At 34.0% G+C, this 20,604-nt stretch overlaps 1 protein-coding gene across 3 annotated transcripts in view; it reads left to right on the forward strand.

Moving 5' to 3' along the window:
• Window positions 1-19,893, forward strand: part of LOC116344604 (microtubule-associated protein Jupiter) — a 67,773-nt gene extending 47,880 nt beyond the window's left edge. The window contains exons 1-8 of one of the 3 annotated variants that reach the window (XM_031773215.1): window positions 1,219-1,415; window positions 2,152-2,300; window positions 15,818-15,948; window positions 16,175-16,210; window positions 18,221-18,496; window positions 18,926-19,264; window positions 19,640-19,753; window positions 19,824-19,893. In XM_031773215.1, coding sequence (XP_031629075.1) covers window positions 2,239-2,300; window positions 15,818-15,948; window positions 16,175-16,210; window positions 18,221-18,496; window positions 18,926-19,264; window positions 19,640-19,753; window positions 19,824-19,849 — 984 coding nt within the window. In that variant the 5' untranslated portion in view covers window positions 1,219-1,415; window positions 2,152-2,238 and the 3' untranslated portion in view covers window positions 19,850-19,893. Of the gene's footprint in view, window positions 1-1,218; window positions 1,416-2,151; window positions 2,301-15,817; window positions 15,949-16,174; window positions 16,211-18,220; window positions 18,497-18,925; window positions 19,265-19,639; window positions 19,754-19,823 lie in introns of those variants that run through there. The other 2 variants (XM_031773217.1, XM_031773216.1) reach the window with 2 other exon arrangements.
• The last annotated feature ends 711 nt before the right edge of the window (window positions 19,894-20,604 follow it).

Genomic DNA, 20,604 nt, shown 5'->3' on the forward strand with positions numbered 1-20,604 from the left:
GCGAATAACAGTCACAAAGAACTTTAGTTCGTGTCTGATGTCGCGATTGCAAATGATTTTGTTCTTTCCGTCAAATGCGTGTTATAATTAGAATTCCAAGTACTATGCTTTTATGTTTACTGTCGGATAAAGTCATTGGCGTGCAATACACACACACACACAGATATGCTCTTCATCTTGATGCTCAAACGCAAGCACCTATGCAACATACACACCACTCATGTGCGATGAACACTTTGTGTGCTCGGTGATTCGAAATCACCCCGCGCAATTATGAATATTACGCACACAAATAACTCATTGTTTTGTAATGATGCGATTACTTTTCATATCATGCTCATATTCACACGCATTCAATTACCATCATTTAATGTCAAAGATCAAACAACAACTGAAACTATTAGACACATTCAATCGTTATACAATTTTGCACACACACTCACACGACGTCAATTAACGCGTGTGCAGAAAATGTTTTAATTTTATTTCGAATGCCACATGCCGGATAATCATTTAATTCAAAATTCTTGTAGATAGATACAGAACCTGCGTCTGTTCAAATCGAGATACACAGTCAGATTCTCGAGAGAGATCCGCGAATCGCTCGACGGAATCAAAAATTGTAGCATTTTTCGACGGTTTCCGAGTGTAGAGACGCTTACGAATTCATTGAACTCGCGCGAATGTTTTTTTTTCTGTTCATCATCACAAGCCACGATCAAATGAGCGATACACTTGTGTCGACGACAGAATGGGAGAGAAAGAGTGCGCGGACAAGAGAGAATAATTTTACTAAGCTTTGGTGAGAGAACCGATGTGATGCGGGCTCCCCACTACGCATCAATTGGTTTACGAATCAGCTGTTTGAATGAAATACGTCAGTGCACCGCACTGTCTCCGGTTGCTTGTGCTTTGGTGAAAACAATCGCGTGTGAAATGGTGCTGGTGATGTTGTTGTTATTTTGTTTAATGTTGCGTTCTTTCTCTCGTTGCCATTTCCCCTTAATTTTTGTTGTTGTTGGTCGAACCATATGACTGTCGATGTTTGTGAGCGAGCTTCTACATTACCGTATGCGGTATGTATTGCTCTCCACGCGTAATGTTGGAAAAAGCTTCATTTTTGAGAGCGTAAAATTATCGACTCACACAGCGACCACATATAAATAAGTACCATTCTTCAAATGCCATAGTCAGTCTTCAGTTTGTCATTATTCAGTGCGGTTCATACGCGTAATTTCATTTCACTCATTCAAATACAGAAAAAAAAACAAATAACAGTAGATGTTATTGAAATTATTTTTTATAATTCATTCAAATTAATTTCAAACAGTTTCATTTTTTTACGCTTAAGAAAAAATCGTTTCGTGTTTTTTATTAAAATTTTCAACAGAAAAGAATAGAACGGGTGTGAAATTGTAAGACTTTCTGTTCATTCGAGAAGATTAAGTGTTCTTTTTTTTCGTGTGCGCTTGGCTTTGTGTGAATGTACATTTTCATTACGAATCGACCGAAATGTGAAAATTGTGTTCGCAAGTGAATTGTACGTCACATATTTTGCTCCCTCATTCTTTTTCTTTGGTGTGTTAGCGTAAAATATGTGATAAATATTGATTTGTACCCCAGCATCGGAAAATTTCGAAAACAATTGAAAAAATCAAAAGAACAATTGCTTATTATTAACATCCATTCATTTAGATTGTCATGACATAGACCACAAAACACATTCGCGTCAGACATCATATTCAATGACAATTTTCCAACTGCATTATCCTTCACCTTAAATTGAATATGTTGTGCACATGTATGCAATTGCTCATTGTATACGGCCTCCATCCGATTTTCGGTGTCAACGTTATGATTGCAAATATGATTTTTTACCTCAAAATGAATGCGTCGTTTAGCATCGCAATTTTCCGAATCAAATAAAAATCGATATTGTATACTCAACCGGTTTCTCGTTTCATTACCGAAATTTGTCTGTCATTATGATTGATTTTTCACGTGACGTCAACTGCGAATAATACGCAATTTTTTGGTCGTTATCGTGCAATGAAAATGTAAATGAAGCCAGCAACAGAAAAAAAGAAGAAGAATGAATGTATGCGAGTGCGTTTAAAAGGAAGTAATCGAATTTATTCTTGAGTTATTCAGGCAAAGAAGAACTAGAAAAAAAAAGTTACAAAAAATTCAGTGACACATAAACTAAAAACACACACAAACAGATTGAAAATAAAAAAAATGGCTACATACGCGGCTTTCAAACATGTTGAATTATATAACGTTGGCAAAGCCAAGAAAAGGTAAGAAAAAGACATAAAAAACAGAATTACTTTATTCCGATACAGCGATTAGGGGCTTTGGTCAACTAAGAAGAATGTAAAAAAAATACGAAGTAACAATTGATGATGATAATGCGTTTACCAAGAAAGCAGTCATTTGTGTGGAAGTTGAGCGCTCATACAGAAAAAATAGAAATAGGAAAAAAGGGGCATTAATGACAATTTCGCTTGAATTGGACATGGTCGTCGTTCAATTCGATTAAAACAATTACATTGCTGATTCATTCGCGTAAAATAGAGTACGTGCATGATCCATTTAACTATATTAAGGCATTTTGGAGCCGGTCTGGTTCCCATCTAATTAAGTGCATTTCTCACCTATATTCCACTGTTTGCAATGGGCTTTCCTCTCTGTTGCTACCATCACTCATTGCTACTCTCAGCAAATGAGTATCACTTCCTTTATATAAAGATATTTGTGAATCATAACAATTTTATTAACGTGCAGTTCGTTTTTTTATTGATCGTTCGCTAAGAGTGAGAAGAAAGAGAGAAAAAAATACAAGAAAATAAAATTCCATAAATGCGGCTCTTTTTCTGTAAAAATCAACAGTAAAAGTCGAAGATGTTGTAGAAAAAAAACAGCACCAAATAAACGATGCGGTTCGTTATTGCAAGAGGGAATCGAACATGAAATTAAAAATGATTGAGAGAGAAATATGGAAGAAATTCCGCTGTACGAGAATTGCATTTTATATCGATGGTGTATGTGTTTATAGTTTTATTTGTACGTATAGAATATATGGAACGTCAATTGATGATGAGCAATGCAAACACTGCAAAATTTATAGCAAAATATTGGCAATGATGGTGATGATGATGATGATGTTAATGCTATTCCATAATGATTACGTATGTGCGCTTAATATGGAAACCAATTTTTCCCTATTTTCCTCTTTCGTGTGTGAACTGCAGCAGTAGCAGTAGAACAAGTACTACAAAATGCACGTAGTTTATAGAAGAAGAAAAAAAGACGATGCTCAAGTGCATTGTACGTGTTAAGTTAAGTCAAACAATGGCATAGTGTGTTCCGCTGATACATAGCAAAGGCGAAATCCAAACAACTGTATTGTTCGCATTGCAATCGAATTGCACAACAAGAATTTTAAGTATGCGTTCATATTTCTTTGGGCCAAGTCACAAGAACGAAAGAATATTAATTATGAATATTGCTGTTGTTTCTTTGTATGTGTGCGTGTCTTGGTTCCAGCCATTTCATCAAAATAAAAAAAAGAACGCATAAATGAATTAAAACGGTTCAAAACGATCGACAATTCGTTCATCACCTTTCTTTCACATTCTCTTCACTCCAGTCTATTTAACCGATATATAAATTCATGGTATAGATTGTACAGTTTGAAAAATGTTGCGCGCATGTGTGTGTGTGGTAAAGAAAAAGCGAAAAATTGACGAGCGTCTTGTGCTTTATCGACCGAATAAATCAGTCACAAATGCAACGAAACTGAAATATGCTTGATGCGCGTGTGCGCTCGGCTACTGAACTCATCCATTTGCAGCCGGTTGATCGTTGTGTGGCACATTCCCATTATATTATGAATGGAACTGTTGTTCGTGCAAAGTGCCATTTGTATGATTTATATTGAACGAAACGTGAAATTCTGGCGAACGGAGCAATGCGCACAATAAGAAAAAAAATCCAACTATATTGACTATTTTCTTTTTAATGTCTACGCTAAGTTACATGCATGAAGTGGCATGTGTGCAGATGACCTATAAATGCATTTGGCCATTTCATTCATAAAACGAATCGTTGAGCTCTATGCAAAACGAAAAATCGACACAAAACCAATTAAATGAGTAAAAGCCTCTGAACTCTTTTTTCTTTTCTCGAAACAACCGTTTTTTTGTGCACACGCTTTGCCTTTCGATCACTGTCTTCATTCGGTTTTTTTTTATTTTGCGTGACTCAATGAGATGAGGAAGTGAAGCTTTCCAGAACATAGAAGAAGCATAAAAATGAAACGCAACACAAAAAAAAAAATCGTGCATCAGAATGCATTTTTCACACTTTCCACACATTCTGCTCATAACGCCAATCAATTGATCGTTATAAATTGACCGCTCATTGTGTTCAACATTCATTCACCGTTTGTTTTTGTGTTTTTTTTTTGGTGCGTGTGTATTTCTAAATTAAACATTTTATATAAAAATTGAGAATGATTGAAGCGCGAACTGGATAAAGAATAAACTCTGTCGATGTTGGTGGCAGAACGGACTAATTAACACTTCTACAAGTTTAATGATTAAACTTCAATTTTTGTTTCTTCTTAAATTGAAGATTGCATGCACATGTGCGTCGTGGTTCATGAAATGCATCGCATTCATTTTTTTTTAAATATGCTTGGTTAATTATATTCTTTTCGCTACATCGATCAATTTTCAAGATACAATCGATTTTAGACTAGATTTTTCCATTTTTTTTTTCTTCATCTTCATTCTCTTGACTGGTCTTTCACGAAGCACGATTCAGCCGTAAATTTAATTCAAACACGGATAAAAATGTTTTTTTTTTTTAAACACAAATTATTTTCAATATAAATGATGAGGAACGAAGCCAGTGATAATTCGTTGAATAAATATTTATCGTGAATAAATCGCGCACACTCGCGTTCACTGCAACTTCAGACGTAGCGACGAGATGCATTCTTGTACTGTGAGAGAGAAAAAAAAATCAACAATCAACTGATGAAAACAACAGAGAATAGAACAGATACAGAGCATATTCAAACAAACGAATAGAAATGAAGAAGGTTGTAAACGAATTTGTAGATTTTCTCGGCTTCTTCTCTTAACAGATGAAAGTTCGTCTAAATTATGGTTTTTCGTGCAAGTTCAAAGAACACGATATCCAATCTAAAACAGAATAACAACATTTGAAAGCGAGAGAGGAAAAAAAAACAAAACCTTTATTACTTTTATTTAACTGAAATACTCACAGTGAAACATTTATGTTTCGAGAAGTTTAATTTCAAATCGAAACACCGAAAACACAAACAGACTTTTTTTATGGCACGTCGCGTCGGCGCATAAGATATACAGTAGATATTCACAGGTAGTGCGGATGGTATGTGAAACATGAACAAAAACACACACACACACACAGCAACCGAATGCATTTTTAGAAAGAAAGAAAAATGAGATTTGTCTATGGATACGATTCAATTGAATGAAATGCTGGGCCAATAGAAGAGAGTGTAATTGCTTGATGCAAGACGATTCGCGGTATCATTGCAATGCGCGATGCACAGTAAATGAGAGCACAAGTCTATTGATTGACCGTTACCACAGTAGAAGAAGCAAAGTGCATTCACTGATCGCATTCCATAGATTTCGGTTCGATTTTAGATGGTCGACGATTTCTTCTTATTTTTTTTACACACACTGAACGGGATTATTATCTATTGAGCCCTCATAGATTTCGATCTATTCAGGTTCGACCAAAAAGAAAAATTTAATTTTTTTCTTGCTTTTCACCAAAAAGAGAGATAAATTCGAAAATGTGCTTAATGTTTTATTAAGAAATAAAATTGTTGAAAAGCATAGCAGCACGCAGTTTAGATGACAGCTACTGATATTTATTTCACATGCACTAATAAAACAAGACAGAAAAAAAACATCGACTTCAGAGCCAGTTGAAGCAAAAGTAAAAAAAAAAACAAGCAAAATCCGAATCACACAACTTCCTCGTGTGCGCGCTTTAATTTCATTTGGTTGATCGAAATTCTTTGCTCTCTCTCTATCACTCACACAAATTGTGTTTCGGAAAAAAAAAGTAGCGTTATGTGCGCTAAAACGAAAAATTCGAGCAGCGTGCAAATAACAGCACTAACGGTTTTATCTTTAACCGATCCAGCGCGAGCGCGATCCTCTTTCTTCTCGACTATAGTCTTTAGTTCATCTTTTTTCCAATGACCAATGTGAAGAAAACCGCTCAAACCAACTGACACGTTGAAGAAAAATCGCAGCGAAAAACACATTCCAACATGCACTCGCGTTCTATTTCTTTTGTACTGTGTGCTTTCTCGCTTTTTTCCCATTTCTCACTCTCTTCTCGAATTCGACATTTTCATGTGGAAAAATCGCGTCTGCAGCCGTTAGATTCGATGCTCTTTCACTGATTAAATGAACTCTTGTACTGCACTACACGATTCTTAATTTCCAAGTTATGATGAAAATGACGTAGCATTTATGTTGCTACATTCAAACGAAGGAGAGATCGAAAAAAAAACTATATATATTTTCCATGCATTTCTCATTCGTTTCAATACACAATCGAAACCATTATTCTTGAGCGTTTGCAATTACAAAAAGTCATCATCGAAAATAGATCAGTTTATTAACTCAACGATTTATTTAACTGCAAATGTTTTCAGCTCATCACATTTATCGCGATCAACCGCAATGTTCACGGGCTGTTATGTTTTTTTCATTCGTCTTTCTTTCAAAGCAAAAATAATTGCAGTACAAGTGTACAGATCTTGAGTGATTGTAACTTCTCATTTCGATTTGATGGTCTTCAAATGAGATTGTCCAAAATTGACTTTATTACTAACGGGAACGACGGTTTCGAAGAAAACGTTTACAAAACTCGAAATGAATACGAACAATGTAATTTGGTGTGCGGCGCATGTTGCATGTTTCGATAGCATTCCATATAAAAGCAAATAGCACAGTGCAATGGTCTGCGTCAATTCTGAGACAGGTTTTATTGTGTCTTTGTTTTTTATCGAGTTAAAATCTATTTTGGGAGCAGCGTATTCTTCTAACAAAACACTTAATGTGTTCGGTGACCATTTTTTGTGTATATCACCATCCAGTTCGATGCAATGTTGTATCTCACTAGATCGAAACTAACGAAATCATTTCTATTTTAAGCGAAAAACTCAAGTAAAATGTAGAGAAAAGTGTCTTTTGAGTGTATGGCATTTTTAGAACGCATGCGTTTGTCGAAGCAAATAAATTTCAATTTGTTACAGATGACTACGGCGGTGCGAACAACTTTAAATTTATCCATAAACATGATACTTCGAATGCTGCCCATTCATATGGGCAACAAAATTTGCCGGAATTTGACTGTGCGTTTCTGTGGAAACTGCATTCTGATGCGTAGGATAAAATCAGTTGCCGGCAAACTAAACTACAATTTAATCTTTGTCGCCGATAAATCATGACATCATGATGAAATTGATGACTTGTGTCGTTTATGTGATTCAAAATTTATTACCACTTCATTCTTACCCAAGATCTATCTCGCAAGCGAAAAGATAGATCACATTGTGATTTTGTCATAATCCCGGCATAGAGCCCGGTTATACAGTTAAAAAATGGATTTATTGAAAATAGAGACGAAAAGGCCGAGAAACAATTCAAAAAAATCAGTTATTTCCGTGGAATGGTTAAACTTAAAACGTAATTTCACGCACTATTGACCATCAAAACAATAATAAAACCATAATGCGCATCTTTATTCCATTACAAAAACGAATGTACACAATAAATACAGCTTCTGAATTTAATTCTTCGTTTTCAAATTGAATGTCAATATTGATGAATAAAAATCGTATCGCGAACGAAAAAATCGATGATATAATAAATCATCGAGCGGAATAAAAGCGAAAAAATATGCCATAATATAGAATTGCTGGTCTATGGATGAGTCTCTTTTTAGGTGATTAAATTGTTTTGTTCGAATGACGAGTCTAATTTGATTGTTTCTCATTGCCTTTTTCGCAGAAAGAATGGTGCTGTCGCTTACGCGGCATTGCATAAGTTCATCTTCTGTTCCATTCAGCGGCGATTAAAAGACTAAAAGAAGAAATTCGCCGTCGGACTCGGCATTCGAATTTGCTCGTTCATTTTTTTTGCGTGTTTGCGTGTGACGGGTAGCCGAACAGCGGAAAACTATAATTATTGCTTTTCATTCACTCGATGAGAACGTGTGGAAATGTGTTCAATGGAGAACTGTAGCGATGAGCTACACAAAGCGACCCAAAATCGCCTCACGCGCACTATCAACTGAAATGAACAATATGAAAATGAAAAATGCGCCATACAACAGCGCAACTGATCATCAGTTCCAGTCTTCCACACACACTTCTTATTTTTTTTTGCGCATTTTTTATTTTCATGCCATTTTCTTCTACATTTTAATCAACTCTTTCATTTCGACTAGTTCTTCTTTCTGGGCATAAACCATTCTTCTTTATAATTCTCTCTCAATTTCCTTTGCCACGTTTTACTGCAAATTGCATCTTCATTTGTATTTATAATTTAAATGTTTTTGTTTTATCGCAATAAATTCCAACGCGTTTTTTATACACTGAAATTCAATGGTGCTGCATGATGTTATTATTTTTTTCAGTTGCACGCCAAAAGACATTACGGTAATTATCAAGTGTTAATAAATGGCATAGAATGCATTAAACAAATGCTAAATTACTATATTTGTGATTCTCATCAGTAACGTGATTTAGTTTCATAAAATATCATTCTTTTTTGTCGTGTTCCTTTTTCTCTTTCTCTCTTCTGTTCCCCATTTATAAACTCTTTGTTTTCGATCTGTGCATGTTTCACTGTCGATACAAACGTGCATGCTTCAATCATGACCATATTTTTTTTATGAAAATTTTATCTTTGGATAAATACACTTGGTGACTTTAATTCCGAGTACGCTTCACTGGCGATTTTCATTCAAGTCTTGTCTACAGTTTCGACGAAAATGTTTCTTTATTGAATGAATGTCATCAGTTGTGAGGCCGGTATTGTTGTTATTTTTTTCATCGATAAATTCTTTGTTCAGTGGCATTTAGATCCGCTAAAATTAGAAACTTAATTTTAAATTTAAAGTGATCTTGACTGCATGTTTTTCATGAGCAAGTTGAATTGATTAGATTCTTGTGTTTAGCTCGTTTCGCTTCGTGGCAAGCACTCGGTTGTTATTGTTTTCGGTGGTATACACCTTTCACTGTGGCTTGTTATTTAAAGGCGGTTGTTCTTTAAACTCAATTTTCCATTGAACATTTTTTTATTTTTCATATTTCTTAATAGCAAATATTAAATACCAGCGGCTGAAATAAAGACTTGCTTCTGTTTTATGTTCTCGAAAATACGCTGTTTGCCACGAATATACAATAAATAAAAAATCAACAAGCGAACAAGCTGAATAGTTCCAATTAAATAGAACAATTTCATTTCATTCAGGTGATAGTACGCCTTCTTTTCTAGCATTTGGTGCCCATAATCTGTCTCTCCTTCGTTTCTATCTCGCGGATAAATGCCGAAATCGAATCATATTTGCGCTGCATAAACATTGTTTTTTCTTCTTATCTATAAGTGAATGCAGTTTATCGTTACAGGAATTGCTGCCAGTTGAGGATCGTGTATTGCCAGCGGTGCACAAAAATTGTGCATAAGATAAACACCGTACCGTAAAGCAATTATGTTGTGTTTTTCGACCTATTCTTAAACGATCTTACAATTAAACATTTCAATCGACTCGAAAGGTGCCCATCGGTGAATTATGTAAATTTCTCAGCTTTAACGCTATAAAACCACACGTGCCCAGCCTCAACACGTTCGTTGATTGTAATTTCATTCTATCAGCAATGGATATAGAAAATGAAAAATAAAAAATCTTTTTCCAGTCTGCACTTCTATTACCTTTTTTTGAAAGAAAAAAACATCCATTAAAAATTACTGGAGCATTTAACAGAATCGTATACTTAAGTGAAAAGAACCCATTGAATTTGATCACTTTTTAACACACAAAAAAAAAACAAACTTTCATTGACCCAGCGGACAATTAATTTCTTTTAACATGAAAATTAATTTCTTGAACAATTCTACATCGAATCCACCACAATTCATATATGCTCGAAATTAATTGAAAGCTGGATTTAATCAGACCGTTGTATAGCAAAGAACTGCCTATATACATAAAACTACATGTATATACCTGGAAAAAGCAGTTTTGAAACAAATGAAGCAATGCTTGAATCGGCACCACACAAAGATTTCTATTTTCATCTTTTAACCGTCGAACATAAAAAAACATATTATATGAATACACATCGCCAGTCACTGTCGCAAATCAATTAACGCTCTCACTTTTATCGCTCGCCACACTTTGCTCTTTCGCCACATTATTAATATATTTTTTTGTTGCTTTTCAACAAAATGCAACCATTCCGGATGATTGCTTGAACTCTTGACCTTATTGGTGTTGCGCATCGTAATGAGCAAGTAAAAAGAAAAACTGAAAGTTGGTTTCGTTGAAAACATTCTAATGATAGTATTATCGCTATTTTTGGTTATAAACATCAATTCGATTTGTGTTCTTTTCGTAGATTTACATTGTAAATGTGGACATAAAAGTAGTTTAACAAAGCACTACAAAAACGTTGGCAGGAAATTGGAAATTTGACCATGTTTCTAGTTGAACAAAAATGTTGACGAACAATGAAATTGTAGCCAATTCGGTAGGTTTTGTTTGTTTTCCATTCTATGGATATTAATCCCATGTAACGACTGTCGATTTGAGAATTAAACACACACAGTTGTTATTTTCAATGTGATACCTCACGCATTATTTACGCATAGGATGTCAAACTCTTGAATCCCCATACAATGTAAAAATATGGGCATGGCACATATTTCTCTAAACAATTGTTGTCGTACCAATTTAATAAGGAAGTTCATTTGAATAGACACATACACACACACACACCGTCATAAGAGCCGCATAAACATCGAATTTATGTGTCTGTTTGAGTCGGTGTAAAAAAAATTATATATCATATTACGGCGTCAAGTAAATACAGCCAAGAATAAATGTGTATATACACTATGAAAATAAACATTTATCGAATGCACCACCGGCAAACAAGCAACCATAAAGTTCATGGTGTATTTCGACACAACTGCGACGCGGTTCGTATACCCACGAAACAGAGAACTGGACGGTTATCGCATTTTGCTTTTTATGATTTGTATGCTGCTCGTTATTGCGGTTATGCCTGTTCTATCATTGTATTTACAGTGGTACCGTCCATATTTTGTTGCTGGATAGCACGTGCCAATGAAACCAAATGTGTGCATAATGTTTATGTTGAATAAATTGTGATGATGATATGTAATAATTCAGTTACACATTGTCTGCCAACTAAAATTTAAGCTATAAATGATGGATGATGTTTGTATTTATACCGGTTCATTTTTTATTTGGGTCTAACTGTCCAATTTTATTACGTGAAATTATTTTCAACACGAAGAATTGTATGTTGCTTGCCAACCATATTAAAAATGTAGAACTCACTGATTTTCGCCATTATGCGATACATATAAATCGAACATGGATGGATGGCCTATCAATGGCCGCTGTTTATATCAAATGTCACTCAACGATGTAGAGAAATAGAATAGAAACGTAGCCAGACGAATGCAATTGAAATGAAAAGAGTCCGGAAATTGATTCGCCTTAATTGTGAAAACGAGGCGCGTACTCCACTTTTGTTTTTTAAAATTAATTAGGTATTCCAGATTAATTCGTTGCGTATCTATTGCTATTGTAAACAGTGAAATTCGTAACGGTTTGTACATTTGATGTAAAATTGCATTCAATTTAATTGGATATTCCATTGAAATGAAACAAGACATTCGGCTTGGATCATTTTTAAATGCACCATCAATGGCTTAATTAAATAGGAAAGAGAAGAGCATTTCTTTGTATTCGAAATTGAATTTTGTCGGCATTTCTCACAGATACGTTCGTTTGATTTTTTTTTTATTTCGCATACCATGACTTTTCATTTCACATGCGTTACAATCGTTTCGGATTTCATTTCGCGAAATCGTTTAGCGTTCAAATGAGCGACGGCACGAAATAACAAAAATTGCGAGAATAAAATAAAGAAAAATTAAGTTGTTACGTGCTCAATATTAATAAATTTTGACAGTATTCTTCATAGTCGACCCAATTTTTTTTTCGCAATTCGTCGAATTTCACTGATTTACATCAAATATACAAGATTATTACTCAAGTTCCATATATATCACGGTTTTATGACACTTTTGACTTTCAACGAAGAAAAAACCTTTTGCATTGATAGTATAAGTTTTTCGAATGACTCAAACATTTGATCGATATTTTATATGAGATTATGCGAAGCTTCAACAGAATTGTGATTTCGTTACGTTCAGTAAAACATATTTTAAACCTTTCGATATTGATACCATTCCATCAGAGTTCTAATAAACATAAAATTTAAAACGAAGGAAACCTAGATAAGTTTCGGCTGATTTCAAGCCTTGATATACATTATTAAACTGATTTCAAGTGATTCCTTTGAATTTGATTGCTGGTGCCGTGAAAAAATCAAATCAAGTCATAAAATTTCATCTTCAAATCAAGTTTGCCATTCACTAAATGGTTCATATTAGTTATATGATATCGCTGATACTAAACAGTTATTTATCGTATCAATAAAAATCACAGATAAATCATTCTCCATTAATTAATCGTGCATATATTAATTAAAATACTGTTATCTTTCAAATGCAAAAAATTATTTGACATTATCTGTTTGCTATTTAAATCCGTTTAAATGATTGGAAAATAAACTAAATGCCTTTGTTTATTAAATAAAAAAGAAATTATGTTCAATTTATGTAGGCACACGATGGTTGTTATGGCATTACAAATCTCGTTTGCACCGTGGTGACTGTTGTGCGCAATAAAAAGGGTGATATGTAAAACAAGTTCAATGCAAGAAAAAGTCATATCTGCTCTGTACATTGAATTGTCATTAAATTAAAGATGAGAAAACAAACATAATCATTTCAACGAAGTAATTTTATATTGAATGAGTCCAATATCGATGTTAAAACCTGCACTGGTTGATTGAAGTTCGACTTGTGCGGCTTTATCTTGTCAATTGGTCATTTGTAACATATTTCTTGTGTCATTTGTTTGTCGCAATTTCTGTCTCTTTATCTCCCTTTCTCTCTTCGCATCGCTCTGCCCAGTCTGCATGTGTCACATTCAACAAGTGTAAATAATAATGCAATTGAAACATCAAAGATTCCAATGCGAAGCGATTTTGTGAATCGATAGCAAGCGCTCGGTGTTGCTTATCAATTTGTAAGATATATGAATGTCATTGCTGCAATGAAGCTTGTTTGTGATTTGTTTGCCTTTTTAACGATGTATTTGCATAAAGCAACCGTTATCTTTCTCTGCTACTGTCGCAATTATCGTGGCCATCTATCGAACGCACCGCACCGCACATATAAAATAAGAACATACAAAAAACATTCCTCGCACGTTTGAATCTAAATGGCAATTGGTAATTGATGCCTAAGAACGTCCAACAATAATTATCTTGTCAATTTTATATTGGTATGCCGGAAAGAGTGATACAATCATTTCCGACTTTTCTCCCTACATATACTGAAACACGGACGGATCACTGACACAAAATACATTCCACACATCGTTTGCATTAATTTCATATGTAATTGGTTTTATTGATTTTGAATGAAGAAACAGAAAAACTTGCATCGATTTCTTTTTTTTCTTTCTGCCATCCAATCAATGAGGCTTGTATGTTTCTTTGGCATTTTTGTTGGTTGCATTTGGTTGGCATTGCAATTTTTATTCAATTAATTGTTTTTAGCGAAGAAAAAAGGGGCCGCTTATATCAGTCATTAAAAAAATGATCGTTTATTTGAGAGAGAGATAGAAAATAAAATAGCGATAGTTTTATTGAGTTGTAGCGTAGATTTTTTTATATCTATTTACTAATCGTCAAATCGAAAAGTAACAGACAGGAAAATCAGTTAGTAGCTACCTAACTGGTCTTAATAAATTTGTATGTTTTGTTTTTTTATGGTTAATTGGTTTCTGTATGCAGAGAAATCTTTTAATGCTATACCCGCATATTCATGTCTACACCGAATCAGTGTATTTTGTTTCGTGCACTCTCTCAAGGTGAGATACAAACAAGAATGGAATTTGAACGTTTACTGTTTATTGCATGCTGATTTTGGACGCATGTTTTTGATCACTTACGCGAAAATTAGAAATTCCAATAAAAATGCACAAGTTACGATGACAATGCTCCGTCGACAAGAAAGTACCGTTCCGTTTTTTCAACGGAAAAAAAACACAAAACAAATTGAAGTGGAATATGTAGAAAAGTGCACACCGAAAGCAGTGTAATTTCGCCATCATATGGAAAGTTAATGAAAACTTTTATAATGTTTGTCTCTTTTTCCAAATAAACTACACCATATGGAAATCAAATGGAAGACAACAAATCAGCCAGCACTTTCTGCTTCATTTGCTCTCTGTCATTTTACAAAAATATAAACAAAAACAATTCGATGACAAGGTTATTCCAAATACATTGGGAAATGGAAAAATATTTTCATTTATTTTGGTTGGTGTATTCATCGAAAAAGAATAATTGACCGAAGTATTGCTCAACAATACCAGCTTTTGAAAAGTCAATATGTTGTTTCCATCCATTTTTGTTTTCGGGTTCTAAGCAAAATCGTATTTTCCCACCGCATAGCGTTTAGTACACTTTTGGCGGTGTGATGAGCCCATGTTTTTCGGCAAATAAATGTTAAATATATACATTCATTTGTTCTCATTTTGCTGGTATAATTTCGTGTTTTGTTTTATTTGTGTCTCTTTCTCGTGTATATTGGCATAACAACACGCAAAGTCATTGAGTACCGGTCGGTGCAAGCATTTTTCGTATCATCAATCGACTAACCGACGAAAAAAAAAAAATGAACCGAAAGAGAAAAAAACAACTCGTCGGATATTATTGTAAATCAGAGCACGGAAAAAATGCAGTATTTATTTTATTATATATTTTGGTATTGAAATAATCGCAAATAAAGCGCAATTTCATGTTGTGTCGCGATTTTTCCCTCGAAATCGTTGACAATCCATGAGCTACTGTTATTCGATTCTCAATGAAATTTATATGAAATTTGTAGCAATTACATTTTCTTGTTGTGCTCGGTTATAATAGCATTTTTTTACTGCTGTATTTCATCAAACCTACAAGAAATTAGCAATTACAATGATAAATGTAGAACGATGAGCTAAGAAAAATGGCAATAAAACCACTTTTATTGATTGAACTATTTAGATTTAGCCAACTGTGATAATATAGACAGAGATTGACGAGACAAATATGAAGATAAAATAACGAACACTTTAAAACGTATTAATTAACCTACTGATGACTGTTATTAAGTAACTGCCTTTGGGTACGTTAATTTTACGTCAATTAACACCATTTTTTGTATTGTGTCAATAGCTGCAAATGGTTCAGTAAATTAGAGTCTACCTCAAGTGTTTTGCCATTAATTTATTTTTAGTTCTTAGTATTAATTTATAATGCACTGAATGTTAAATTGATTTTTTTCATGTTTATTTACAGAGTTCTCAAACCACCGGGTGGTGGTAGCAGTGACATTTTTGGCGGAAGCCTCCCATCGACACCACGCACTGTGCGCAACAACATGGTATCGAACATTTTCGGACCAACCAACGACGCTAAAAATGGAAACGGTAAATTAATCAATTTTTTTCACTAGTGGTACCAGCCCATTGCAAAAAAATGTCCATTGCATTGATTAGAATGATATTTGATTGTTGATTTTACGTTTGTAATTAACAGCGTTTTTTTTCCTCGATCCAAAGCGATTTTACTTAGTTTTCTAATTCTCTATATTTTTTTTATATTTTTGTTCCTTTTGCTCCAACAAATCCGGAAAATATATTCTGGCAACATCAGCTGATCGTCAAGGATCTTATCGATACTTTTTCATTGGTATATAATAAAATGCAAAAACAAATTAAAATTTTAATGTCACACAAACTCTTCAGTTACACCAAAAAAAAAAAACCAAAGAACACGAGCATTTTCGTACACAATCAAATTGTAGCAATATAATTCTTTGTTTTTTCTCTAACAATTTTCTTCGTGGTTTCCGTTTGTTTTTCTTTCGTTTCGACGGTATTACATTTTATAGATCGAATTAAAAATTACATTTTTACGATGTTGTTCAACTATCGTTCGAGTAATCGTCAACTTTTGACTGTAGATTTTATTGTTCTCTTATTGATGTTGTTGTTTCATTTTTGTATATATTTTTGCAAGTTTATTCGTTGTACGATGCATTTTTGCACGTGTGTTGACCGTGAATGTATGCAATTAAGAGTAAATATTTGAATTTCATATTGAAATTAATTACGAACGTTGCTGGTATTATGTTTGCATTCAACTCAACTTATTAGCCCGTCTCTTTAAATGTCGTCCGCGCAATTTCAAAATATCTATTACACCCTAGGGGGTTCATATTATTTTTATTTTCCATATTTTTCGTTTTCATATCGATTTCGACGTGCTTTCCTTTGTTTTAGCAAACTGAAGTTTTTCCATTTACTTTCGTAGTTCCATCCAGCCAGCGTGTTGATTATTTTATGTATTTTAACCGCTTTCAATGTGCTTTATCAAGGCTTTGCGCTTTTTACCGTCGCTCATATGCGTCGGGTGCCTGTTCGATTCCGCGGTTTTCAAAAAACCAGTGTATGTGTGCACGAGTGAAAAGAAAGCCGCGAAAGGCGATTTTCGTGTCTTGGCTCGTATTTTTTTTAATGTCCATTTGTAAATTATGTCAAGATAGTTACAAACGAAAAACGTTCACAATTGCCAGCCGTTTATAGCTGCATGAAAATTTTATGTACGCTTAGGTGTAGAGTGATTCGGGGGGTCAGTGAATTTATACAGTAACAAAAAAAAAAATGAGCATACAACACAGTATGTGCAGTGCACAATGTGTCTTTGTGTACATTGACCTATCGATTTTGTGCTAACACATAACATAACACCCATCATCACATCGTAATGCCATTGCTGGAGTAAATTCTAATGTTATGTAAATGAAATTGCCATAAAACCATAAAGCATTCATGAACTGGAGATGAGCAGTAAAGTTAAGAGAAACGCCAAAGTCCGAAATGAATAAAAGAAAATATCATGAAATAATGCGATTAATAAATGTACTAATACGTTACAAATTCAATAATTTCCGAACAAAATTACCGCGGTATATTCAACGTGCACGGAACTCTTGCCGCAGTATTGTTCGGCGTTCTTTTTCTTCTTGATTACTTAGTTGCAGCCATTGGATGCGTGATTAGTGTTGAAAAGCGAGCAATTCTTCCGGTTCTTCACATTTCATGCGTCGATACGTGAATGCATGGTAATATGTTGTGAGGGAAAAATTCAAACCAAATTAAACCGAAATGAGGAAATTTTCGTATTTGATTCGGCTCAACCAATGAACCAATTGTAATCGATCGAGTGAATCAAGTAGAAAAAGGCGAGCGTATATAATGACGATTATTCAATTAGGACTGATTTCTTTGGTCTGCCGCTTTTACTCATAAGTAGATTTGAATTGGTGTTTTGATGTTGTTTAATTCGAATTTTCCAAGAATACCGTTAACTAATCGCATAATCCGATAAATGTCTAATTCACCAGTTACTACTCAATTCATCTCATTCTCCACGCATTCGAATGTTAAGCATTTCAATTTCACAATTTTGATTCTAAACTAGACAGCTAAATCACGACTTTCATGCAACCAAGATTTGCATGCCCATAGAACATATGCAAACAATGTGCACCACACATTTTATTTACTCAATTCAAATTTAATGCATTAATCAGTTGTAGAATGATCGAGAAACTAAACATAACACAATCTCATTTCAATTATGAAAAATTGGTATTTATTTATTTTTTATTTTGTTTATTTTCATCAAAAAAATAAGATTCAGCAGTAAAGCGTACGGGCGTTAGCTCACATAATCGCTTGTTTGGCGACGTTGAACGAGTTCCTCCAACCCCGAAGAGCTACCAGAAAAGCAGTATCCCAATTGGTAAGGATGACACCGATGCACCGAAAGTAACCAATGGCAACGGAACTATGAACGGAAACGGTATTGCAGCTGTTGCAACCACCGCTGCTACTAACGGAAATGGTGTGGCTCATGAAAATGGACATGCTAAGGTTAACGGCACCAATGGCCATATCAATGGATCTCGTGGTAAATATTTAATTCCTTTCTACATATTTCGTTCGTTGTATTTTAAACAATCTACACGGCCAGTAATTGGGCCGATGGATTTTGTGTAATGAATTGCGTAGTATGACGTAAATGGCCTATGTGTATTGAATAAAATTCAAATGTGGTAAAACGCAATTCGATCAAGGTTAATAGCACTTGAGAGTATTTGTGTTTAAGTTAATTTTGACCTAAATTTCCATCGTTTTTTTTTTCGCAAAAGAGTAATTACAAATTCTAAGTATACTATTCGTCTTTCTCTATTTGCTTTTACTAATTTCCCCATCATTATGTAAATCTGGACAACATTATCATGATGATAATATCTTTGATACGCGCGAAACAATTCTTTTTTTTTTTCGCATAAAACGATAAATGTTTTAACGAAAACACAAAAAACAAAACTCACAGGCTCACTTTTATCGTTGGATTCGCCAAAACCCCGAAAAATTCCACAGTCACGTGAATTGCAGCAGAATGGTTTCCATTTAGCAACCCCAACTAAACACAATCGTTTAATTGGTAATGGATATGCTGATGCACCATTAACAAATTTATCGGCGTCATCAACATCGTCGATGTTCACGAATAATTCATCCGTTTCGATTTCATCGGGAAAAACCGATTCGTCGGCAACGGCCGCTCTAACACGATCGCCACGATTTCAGCCATCGTCACCACGCAATCCCGTTTTAGGAATAAATTGCCAAGCCGCTGATTTATATCGTGGACGCAGACGAATTGAACGAGGTACTCTTATCACAAACAACCAAAAAAACTTCCCCACATCTGCCAAATTCGACGCCCGATTTTTCAACCCGAATTTCACATGGAATTTTGGCTTTTATTTCTTTCTATTTTCATTATTTTTTTTACTCCCGGGGAATACATTTTTCTGTTTGTTTAGTTTATGCCCACCTCGTTTCTGATTGAGTTTTGTTATCTTTACCCGTTGCATTTATCGTAGAACCCATTTTTATTATTGGTTATCATGGTTTATTTATAGCTTGATTAATTTATTGTTTTTTTTTATAATTTTTGGAACTTAATTTTCAGATTGCATTTTTATTTTGTTGATTCAATTTGTTTGATATATAAATATAATGAATTCTCCGTTTCATTTAGATGGAAATCCGATAACTGGCGAAGGATACAAGCGCGTTGCAGCCGAAATTAATACAACTGTACCAGCTCTAAACGGTGCCAAACAAGAGATTTACAAAAATCGCATACCGCCAGGTAAGAGATGAAATACAGAAAAAAATTTACGTGTAATTGCTTATAATATAAATTTTTATATTTTATATAGGTGGTTTCTCATCCGGTTTGTGGTAAACACTCACTAATACACCGACATCCACACACACAAATACACACAATAAAAAACAACACATACAAACATCAATGGGGCCTATTGTCCAAGCATTCAAAACCGAAATGTAATTCGCCATTAAGCCGTTATCCATGCAAGAGGCCAGCGAATAAATATATATATAAACACATATATATTTACATCAATTGAGAATTTGTCTACCGAGCGAGCGTGCATCAATTTTTTTTGAAATATGCCGTTTTCCATTTTCAATACATATAATAATACAATTTTTTTTTTAATTTCCACTATAATCTTTGTCGCTATCACAATATATTCTTTTCGTAATATAGTATTAGTAAATCGATTCATCGATTTGAAATTATATTCTTGAATATGTAGCAAAAACAACAACAACAACTTCGTGACGTGTAAAACAACAACAACAATAATATAAAATCATTTTGATTTGTGCTATTTAATGGAACAACATGACAAGAATTAAATAAAATGAAAAGAAAAGAAATTATGTAGCGAAATACACAATCAGAAAAATAATTAACACACGTTAGCATCATATAGAGTTAATCAATTTTATTTTCACAAAATGCAATTATGAACAATTTGATTCGATACATTTCGAAATTGCTTTGAAAAATAAGGACAAAAACAGTTACATCAACAAAAAATTCATTGAAACCGAACATCAGAGTAGGGTTTTTTGTGTCTTTTTTTAAATATAGATTTTAGTTATTGAAGATTCATTTTTCACATTTTT

The sequence above is a fragment of the Contarinia nasturtii genome, unplaced genomic scaffold (genome assembly GCF_009176525.2).
Source record: "Contarinia nasturtii isolate CC-2019 unplaced genomic scaffold, AAFC_CNas_1.1 Cnas_scaffold_1101, whole genome shotgun sequence".
NCBI lineage: Eukaryota > Metazoa > Arthropoda > Insecta > Diptera > Cecidomyiidae > Contarinia > Contarinia nasturtii.